At 42.3% G+C, this 10,131-nt stretch overlaps 1 protein-coding gene across 1 annotated transcript; it reads right to left on the bottom strand.

Annotated features, from left to right (window-relative positions):
• Positions 1-508: 508 nt before the first annotated feature.
• Positions 509-8,892, bottom strand: LOC121958125 (transcriptional repressor scratch 1-like). The gene is made up of 2 exons (XM_042506995.1): positions 8,769-8,892; positions 509-1,678 (listed from the first exon to the last, which is right to left on the bottom strand). Exons 1-2 carry the CDS (start codon positions 8,890-8,892, stop codon positions 903-905), a joined length of 900 nt encoding a protein of 299 aa, XP_042362929.1. The 3' UTR covers positions 509-902.
• Between the last annotated feature and the right edge of the window lie 1,239 nt (positions 8,893-10,131).

The raw sequence follows: 10,131 nt of genomic DNA, 5'->3' as shown, positions 1-10,131 counted from the left end.
AACTAAAAAAAACAGCTTGTAACGTGTCCATTTAAGAAATTGGTTTAAAGAAAACTCACCAAAAAAGCTGCACTTGCCACACCTACCGCGTTATGGTAGGTTTGAACTTTATATTTCCCTCACAGTTGGGTGTGGTTGTGTCAGTGGCCAGCACAGTATACAGTAGGCAAAGCATGTCACTACTGTAAAGGAAAAACTTGACAAGTATTTTGTTTACTTGCAGGGAACAAATGTCGTGTGCTTTTTTTATTTTTTGATTCTGTATCTCCTTAAAAATTCAGTCCAAGGTCAGTTTCCCCAAACACAGGATACCAGATGTATCCTTAGATTACGAATGTTTGTTTTTTGTTTTTAAAAAAAAGCAGTAAATATGAAAGTTCATCGAATCTCTTTGCAAGAAAACTGAGGATGTGATTCATGCTTTTAAACTCCTGTGATATTCCTGTCACGGAGAGACAGAGAGATAGGAGAGGAATTGTGCTTCAGTGTCGTTTCATCATGTGTTGGAGGGGGGAAAAAAACGAGGGACGAGGATAGAAATGGACATAAATAGATCTAGGTATCTTCAAAAATGATGAGCTAGATGTGCTGTGCTTTATTTATCTTCACAGATCCTCAGAAGTATCTTATCGAAGCAGGTGGCAATCTAAATCAAGCATTGAAACCTTTTCACTCCTCTCCCAGATGAGGAAGGAGGAGACAAAGAAGGGATTGGAGGGTCTTGATAAAAATGGACATGTCCTCAATCTATTTTTGCCGTTTGCTTCATGATCCAGAGAAAACACTCCTCCCTCGCAGTGCTCAGGCGTACTGGTCTTGTTGTTGGGGAAGCAGGAAAAGGAGGGAGCGAGGCCAGTAAAATCTGATTTAAACAAACAAAAAAGTCAGCCTTCGTGAATCCATCACTCTCCCAGTGAGCTCAGAGGGGAGAAAGCCCCCTTGAAGCACGCCGACTCGTAGTGCTTGTTCAGGTAACTCTTGAGCGCAAACGTCTTGTCGCACCGTTTACACTTGTAGTGCTTGAAGGCTGAGTGCGTCTGCATGTGAGCGCGCAGGTTCGACCGGTCGGCAAATGCTTTGCCACAGTGCGCGCACCCGAATGGCTTCTCGCCCGTGTGCGAGCGCATGTGGCCCTGCAGCAGCCAGGGTCGACTGAACGCTTTGCCACACACGTCGCACTTGTGCTTGAGGTCGTGGGTCAGCAGGTGCATGGCCATCGCAGGCATGGAAACGTAGACTTTCCCACATGTGGGGCACTTCTTGGCCATCTTGCTGTCTATGCTCCTGTGAGTCTGTTTGTGCCGGCTCAGGTTGGAGGACGTGGCGTAGGTTTTGCCGCACTCGCTGCAGGTGTGCCTCTGAATGCTTCCTTTGGGGTTTCCTGCAGATTTTCTCCGTGATCGTCCGTCCATGATGAAAAACGCGTCCACCGTGTAGCCCTCGCTCACGGCAGCGTCCCCGTTGATGTATCCACCAGCTGATGATGAAACCTCGGACCTTGGGCTGTCCGGCTGGTCTGAATCCCCGTGGATATCACCATGGATACCAGAATAGGTGTTGTCAATGCGGCCATAGATGATTGACGGGTGACCAGGGGAGGGTACTTTTGAGATGACAGATGAGTCACTTCCCACCACGTCATCGTAAGGAGATGGACTCAGATAATCGCTGACGTAGCCTGAAGAGAGAGAGGAAGGGGTTAATTATTTGACCACAACAGGGATTGATTGGAAATTAGAAACTGATTGATTTGAAAATCTTTACAGAGAAGCTACAGGAGAGCTCCAAAAGTGCAACCAGAAAGGGAAAATGCATACCTAAACGAAAATCATTATTTCCTGTGACATTTGAGTATTAACAAGCCTCTCCATAACAAAATCCCACAGCCTGGTTGCTAGGTTTCATACCTATCATATCAACATTTCAAAAGTGAAGTAATATATAACTTAATGTATGTGTATGTATGTATGTATATATATTAGATGGTGGATGATATGTCTGAAGACCACTGTTCAAATCCAAAGAACAATGTCTCCCCCTACGACCCTTCGCAGCGTTACTTACAGTATATGTGGCACCATACTTGGAAATTTTTGTCATGGAACCTGGTGTTTTAGCAGTACATCACGATATGTGGCATTGAACCTTGGATTTTACCGAACTTGGGTGTTTTTAACTGACACATCAGCGATTTTCCCAGCAGCATTTGAGTCACGAAACCTGAGTGTTTTTAGTGGTCCATTGCAGAGTTTCTGAGCCAAACCTGGATATTTTTTACAGGCTAATTGCAGCATTTCCAAGCTGCGTTTTAGCCATAGAAACCTATAGAGTTTTTAGTAGCACATCATCAAGTTCCTGAGCCACATTTGTGGTAACAAACCTGGATGTTTCTTACCGACACATTGCAGTATTTCGCAGGGGTGTTTGACCCACAGTATCTATGCGTTTTCATACCAAACCTTTTCTTTTTTTTGGTGTCATATCACAGCATTTCCTAGCAGTGTTTTTGATGGATGTGTTTTACCAATGCATTTCCCAGCTCTATTCAGTACCTTTCAGACAACTGAGCAGGCAATTACAATATGTAAGTTCCCATCGGCCAACATGCTTCAGTGAGAAACACGAAATAAACTGCTTTGAATATCATTACAGGGAAGCCACAAAGTTGTGCGTGAGTTACTTTTATTCTCAGGACCCCGAGGGCTCCGACATATCCACCGTTATCAGTACAATTAAAAACATTTCATATAATTGTAAAAACGCAGGCCACAAATCAGACTCATTCACTGAAGTTCATTCATTATTCAGAGAGCTGCTTCACATGTTGTCTCTTGATAATAATACTGATTACAGCCCGCCGTCTCTGGTTTCTAAATATCAGTTGGACCCCCCAGGATCATATTAACAACATACATTTTGCTTTAAGATGAACTTTTATTTTCCCCATTAACACATGCATCCGTACAAGAAAAGAAGCGGACACAGGAGACACAAGTCCATTCTTAAGATACGCCCACACACTGAGAGGTTTTGTCTAAAACACAACCATTTTGGGGGGTGGTATAAAGCACAGAGGAAGATGGGAAGAAGCAGGAGAAGTTGAGGTATTTATAGTGGTAGTAAAGTGCTTTTATGTCTTTGCCAGCAAGGAGGAGACACTTTCCCTCTCAGTGGGAAATCTTTATTTTATTTTTCATGGAAAGGTTCAGTGAGCATACTGTCTCCTCAACAACTGCACCTTCTCTGACAGGTCTACAGCTGCACACAGTCACACCTCCAAGCTGTCAAAACGTCAACTTTTATACACAGAGCATCTCTATTACAGCAGCCAGGAGTCTAGTGCTTTGCTCAAGGGCACCCTGACACTGATAACTGTGTGTTGACCGCAACCTTTCAGTCTCCTTGAGCTATTTCATTCCTGCAATTTTTTTGCACAACTCCTCACAAATCTGATCAATTTTTTGTTGCCACGTTGATGATGTCAGCTGCTTCATTATTTCTATTATTGGTCTCTAAAACTCAACAGGCTGAACTCAGACAGACACGAGGCGAGACTGGCAGCTAATACCCCCACAGCCATGACTCCCGTGGATCTATGGCGATCAATAGCTCTCCATTTCAATTAGCACTCTGTGAGCATTTAGACACAGGCAGCAGAGGAGATACTATTGCTGGTAATATAATTTCATGATGCAGTTCTGAGAAAAGCTCAGAAGTCGGTCGATAATATGATGAGAGCAAGAGACTCAGATAGATGGAGGGGGAGAGAGAAAAGAAGATGGAAAAGAAGAAACGGGGCAGGGGAAGGAGTTATGGCACAGTGGGAGTGGTGTTTTGTCCAGTATGGTGGTTGTGGTGGTTAGGTGGTTTGGCGGTGTAGTTTACCACTCTCATGCTGATTTAATGTTTGACTTAAATTAAGACAGAGTAACAGAAGAGGACAGAAAATCAAGGGTGGAGGCAAGAGAGGTGGAGAGGGAAAAAATCATGAAACATGGATATTCAATCATTGCACTCTGAGACTAAGTACTGTATTTGTGTGTGCCCCTGTATCTGTGTGTGTGTGTTGCTTTATAGAGCATGAGTAACTTTGAAATATGACCAAGTGTTCATTTTTAACCCTTAGCTCTTGTCTCAGCGATGATTCATAGCCTCATGATCACTCAAATTGGCAGCTTCCCAGTAGAACAGCAGACTTGTACTGGTGGACACTGAACAGCTCTAGTGGGGGTGGGGGGGGGGGGGGGGGGGTGGTGGTGGTGGGGGGGGGGGGGGGGGGTGTCACTGCATTGCTTAAGTGAACTTTTACAGCAGACAACACTTTCCCTTTAAGGAATTTTCCCCAAAAAAAACCTTTCAGATTACTTATTAATATGTCTGTTGGCTTTTCTGTACTAAAGCCAGTGTTAAAAAAAAAAAGATCAGATCCTTTAGTTAAAGGGACAGTTCACCCCAAAATCAAAAATACATATTTTGGGGACCACAAGCTGATTGCCATTTAGTTCCATCATTCTGGAGAGAAGGCAGATATCTCCAAAGCTGATATCTCCAACACTCAGCAACTCATACCAAAACTATTTAGATTAATAAATAGCACTACAGGTAAGAGCAAAAACAATGTGTTTTTAATTTTGTTGTGAACTGTCCCTTTAAGTAATGGAATGAGTCTTATCAGCAAATGTACTTTAAGTATCAAAGGTTTACAACAACACTTAGATTTAAAGTATATATAACTTAAGATTTATTGTTGTATTTACTTTACTTTTTTGAGGCAATCTGTTCCAATAATATTTTAAATAAGATCAATTAGTCAGATTTTGCGATGCACAAGGTGACATTTTTGCAGGTGGCGGGCCTGGAGTATAGGCAAGGGTTGCCAAAAAAAATGGAATAATCCTTGTAGGAAATATATTCTATGCCCAGTGTCATTTGATCGTTGCGTCATTGCAGCTGTCCAACAGCTGCAACGACACAACTTCTAAGACCAGTGTGTTGGATGCATGGAACGACAGACTCAGTAAGGACCGACTGACCTGAGTTTGACTTCTGCTGAAAATCTGTTGTACAGTGAAGAAAAAAAATAGCTCATCCAGTTTTATTCTCCTCCAGTATTCAGTGTGTGTCATGTCACCTCTTCTGTAGCTGCATTGTTTACACTGCTGTGAAGGCACTAAAAACCAGACTGAGTTGTGCTGATGTGACTGACAGCTTAGCAAATAAAAACAAACTCCATTCCAGGTTTAGGATGCAAGATTTTAAGATATAAACACAGAGCACAGTGCTGCTTTCTCTCACAGAGACTTTCTCTGTGATCCCCTCCAATTAAACATGACCGTTCTCCCAGTATCCTCTTCTTAAAAAACGGTTTTGCAAGCCATAATTACTGAGCGTCTCAACGTCTGTGCACTGTCTCTATTTGTTTGTCTTTGTCTCTCTCCAACTGTCTCCGTCTCTGTCTCGCTGTGTCAACTCTGTATTCATTTCAAAGCACTTTAGCAGCATTAGAGCTGATAGCTGTTCTAAATGCTTATTAAAGATTAAAATACTCTGCCAAACTGAAGCCATCCCTCTTTTATGTGTCTTTGAAATATAGAGAATTAGAAAGAGAGGGGGGAAAATATAGGCAGAGAAAGGCAACGAGAGACAGAGAGAAAGAGAGAGAGAGAAAAAAGCTGCAAGCTACAATTTAATTTTTGATCCAAACCAGCAGTAACTGACACACACTTGTGTGCTTTGGACACTTGTAGGTCACTGACTGCTTCCTCTGTGTGTGTGTGTGTGTGAGTGTGTGTGTGTGTAATGCTGTGCACTCAGCTGTGCAAGCTGCCTGGGAAATGTGCCGAGTTGACAGAAACACAGCAGTGCGTGTACATCCATGTGTGTGTGTGTGTGTGTGTGTATGTGTGCAACAAGCTGCAGTTGCTTCAGTCAAACTCGTGTTATATTTATAACAAGGGATAGCAGTCTCAGTCTTTACGTGTTTGTCGCACTGCTGCTGCTGCTGCTGCGTGTTCCTCTGTTCACTCTGTCATCAGAGCACCTGGGATCTCTTCATCTCACATCTGACCTTGGTACAATGTGAAAACCACCAGGTTGCACTTACAGTGCTGCACACTTCCCCCTATACTGTGTGACAGCCACAATTTTTCCTCTAGCTCCTTCAAAGCTGCATGAATGATTTTTTTAGCCACCAGGGGGCAGAAGCAAACTGATAGACACACAAAAACTGGCAAATTATTGCCTTTTAAAGGCCATGTGGCCGATGTATGACGTCGCAATTGCTTTTCTACACATTCAGTAGACAAAGGGCAACATATCATTCCACTGGAGTTGTGTTTTTTAACCCATGCAGTTCTTGTGCACTTTTTTGTACATTTTCTGTTTCGTACCTATCCCACCTAATAAAAGAGATGAAGTTTTTCTGTAGGTTGATGCAGAAGCTAACGTCACCCTTGTTCCCCCGTCAAAAAGCCTATGAGATTTTTCCTTTGGCAGAAAATAAGCTCAGTGGTAAACAAATGTTTATGATACTTTCACGTTTGGTTCAGCAAGATAATTTCATAAATGAACACCACTTTCAGGATTTTTTAACGTAATCGCCAGGAGTAAAGAGCTAACGTTAGGATATATACCAACTACACTACGGTCACGTCGCCACCGCCATGACGCTGTTCAGTGCAGTTTGGGTTCATGACGTTCTGTAGTCTCATTCAGCCACTTGTTAGCAACTGCTTTTTTTAAAAACACATTAAAAGTTTCAAAGTCCACGGGTGAGGTGTTTAATGATGGATTTTGTGTTGTATTTATGGGTCTTATGACATATTACTGGGGCACTCTATGATTATCCAGGAGTTCATGCATAGCGTACATATTTTAGAAGGTGATGATCACGTGACTAACAGAGAACTGCCCCAGTGTTCAAAACCATGTGAACTCAGTGAATTTAAGTCATTTTAAGGTTTATCCTCATCATGTTTCTTTTCCTAAACCTACAGTAACTTTACGTTAATTATGTAACTTAATGTCATTCGTGCGGCGCTAATTCATATAAGATCATACAAACTGCAGTGTGTGCATTTTCATAGGATATCATTGATCCACTGAATTCAGCCACCAAATAATAATACCAATATCTGCTCTCTTTTTGCTCTGTTTTGGTTTCTATTAACCCCTGAAAAAATGATCTGGTATTTTAGTCACTAGAAGTTCAAGTTTCTTCACCAGATAGTTGTTTAATATTTGGAGCTGTTAATCAGAGCTAATTTTCTGAAAACAGCTGCCTGCTGATACTGGAAACGGAGCTGATGAGAGCAGGGATCCATTACAATAAAACAACTAGTAAAAACCAAAACAACGAGCCAAATGAGGCTCAAAAGCTTCATGAATCTGCAACACTGGGCAGTTTTTCTCTGTGATTTTGTGACTGCAAACAGCCTCCTTTACATTGCATTTAGCCATTTGATCTGAGTGCTAATTTTTGAATATTAATGCAGCTTTAACATAAATAAGGAAGCTACCTTTGAAGTCCTAACACCCGAGTGCACAAAGCTCCTAAATAAGAAACAGCAACCTTTAAGAGCAAATATAAGACAGTCAGCCTCAGTTCAGAAATGTGAGGCTAGTATTTTATTAATACTTGAAAATTACACTGAACCAATATTTCCCATTCTCACTCTGTAATGTGTTTTGTCTATGTATCCAGGATTATACAGCGTGTGGGAACCATTTAGCATCAATGTAGCTTCCAAATGTTGTTAAAATCTTGGAGGGAGACTCACAGCTGCTGGAAACAAGTTGATATGAATAATAGACTGGGCAACAGGATGGCAGAAAATCCCACTACATGTGTGCTGGTAACATAATGCATCAACATAAATATTTTGCATGGTTTTCTGCAAACATCCCTCTGTTTCCCTGTTGCTCATCAGCTGTCTTTAAGTGAGGGGAAAAATGATATTTTTTTCCAACTTAACTTGTCAACTGACAGCAACTATGCTGAGTTGATTATGTGTTGGTGTATATCTAAGATAAAGAATTGTATTTCTGTGGCATCAAAATTCATCTCAGGCTGATAAGAGTGTGAGAAAACCAAAATGTGAAATGTTACAGTTAAATTGAACATTAATAGAGTTTTATCTGCTGTTTTATAAGATGTTGCCCATGCTGGCAAAGCATGAAACGAGGAATTTAACGAGAGTCTACCCTCGCCAAAAATTCACACTGGATTTCCAAGCATGTTTAATGTCATTTTCATACATGTTTTCACGGGTTAATGCCATTTTATTGGGAAAACAAACCCCAATTAAGTGATTTATGTCAACTTTATGTGGAAAGTGGGATTTTTTTCATTTTCACATAAAGAGTAAGAACAACTGAGTCATCAAGAATCCACCCTGATGAAGTGCATATATGAAAGACCCTCGAGCTCTGCCCTGACCTCTGACCTGTGCTGTGCAAAGGGTCAATATATATTTATTACATACAATATAACTCACTTCCTGCCATCTCTCTGACCTGTTTCTACACATGAAACACTTTCATAGACATCATTTGTGCAAGAAAAGGCATTTTTCAGTGCCTACGATTGGTGTATTTTTGGTTTGTGACCGATGTTTGACCCTGTAATTCCTTTTTTCTCATCCCTCACCAGTCATGACTAATGCTGTAAATCTGGGGATAAAGAAATACCCTGGATAATGTATAGCATATGTGTGTGTGCATGTAGCATGTAGCGCACGCGTGTGTGTGTAGGTGGGAGGGTGACTAACCTTTGTCATGATGATGGAATCGCAGACTGAGTTCTTCTCTTCTGCTGTGACCATATGAGCTCTCCAGCTCTGCAGCCGAAAAATCGTCCAATTTGACTTTCTTCACCAAGAAAGACCGAGGCATGATGGGACAGTAGTTTCTCCTACACTTGTACAGACAAACACTCTTCTTCTGTCTACCAACCCACGTCAAACTTAACCAAAACCTATATCTGGGACTCTCAATCGCTTGATTTCTTTCTTTCTTTTTTTTAGTGTACCCCCTGGTTTCAGCTACTAAAGGCGCGTTCGCTCCCTCCAATCAAACAGCCTCCAAGGTGGAGAGGAGACATGGCTTTTAAAGATCAGCTCCTCACGTGCTTCTGCTTTTTTAGCATACCTAACATTTACTCAGTTGACTGTGATTTGTTTGGTCCTTTGAATTAAAAAAAATAGTCTGTCTTCCTCCGCCACTGGAAGACCTGTGGAGCTCTGAAAGGTCAAAATAAAAAATAAAATAAATCAGGTCCTGTTTTGGCTGTTGGCACGGGGTTAAAACGCTTTTCCCCCCTTGTTTTATTCCAGTCTAAGGCGCGTGGACAGCTCCCAAAACAGATCTCCTCGTGCTCCGAGCCGGTCTCCTGGTTTCAGCACCGGACAGCTCCCCTCGGCGCGAGACTGTTCTCTCCCCTTTCTCCGCGTGCCACAGCCGACCGCCGCTGTCAGTTCACCGCCAGAGAGAAAAGAGAGAAGAAGAAGTTTCCGCCGGTTTGATATCGGCTGAAATGCACTCCGGTGGAAATTCTCACGCAGGTCAGTTAACTCAATCTATATTTATTTCATTTTTGTCCGGAGCAAACCGTTTAATGTACCGGTGCCTTCAAAATAAGAGGAAACGTAGCGACTTGTAACGGAGAGAAATGAAGGTTAAAAGGTGTTCAAAAAAGACAACCGAGTCCAGAAAACGTCTCGAGACTTCTCCGGAGACAAACCAACCCAAAATGTCGTCACAGTTCCTTAAGAAATATTGCTCAAAAATATTATTTCAAAAAAAAAAAAAACTGCAGCTGGAAGACCTGAACAGATCATATCCCCGTCCCTAACTCTCTGTTTCACTCTCTCCTCCGCTCCGTCTCTCCTTCTCTCCTCAGCGCGTGCGGAGCTGCGGCTCTTTCTAATGCACGAGATCAGCTGTTGCGGCTTTATAGGCAGCGCGAGAGATAAAGAGAGAGAGAGAGAGAGAGAGGGAGAGAGGGAGGTGCTTATTTTTATTCATCAGAGGGGGGGGGGGGCATCTTTTCTTGTGGGACCAGCAACGGCGCGCGGTGATGGCCAGGGAGGGATTTAATGAGTTAGTTTACAGGGCACGCTCACGCTGATTTTT

This window comes from Plectropomus leopardus, chromosome 18, assembly GCF_008729295.1.
Source record: "Plectropomus leopardus isolate mb chromosome 18, YSFRI_Pleo_2.0, whole genome shotgun sequence".
NCBI lineage: Eukaryota > Metazoa > Chordata > Actinopteri > Perciformes > Serranidae > Plectropomus > Plectropomus leopardus.
The sequence above is the reverse complement of the archived record's forward strand: the minus strand, read 5'-3'. Positions and strand labels throughout refer to the sequence as shown.

Bases quoted from the DNA above. Each gene is read 5' to 3' on its own strand.
- LOC121958125 (XM_042506995.1), bottom strand. From the start codon at position 8,892: ATGCCTCGGTCTTTCTTGGTGAAGAAAGTCAAATTGGACGATTTTTCG. The intron at 1,679-8,768 runs GTTAGTCACCCT...CTCTCTCTTCAG, and splicing joins ATTCCATCATCATGACAAAG to GCTACGTCAGCGATTATCTG.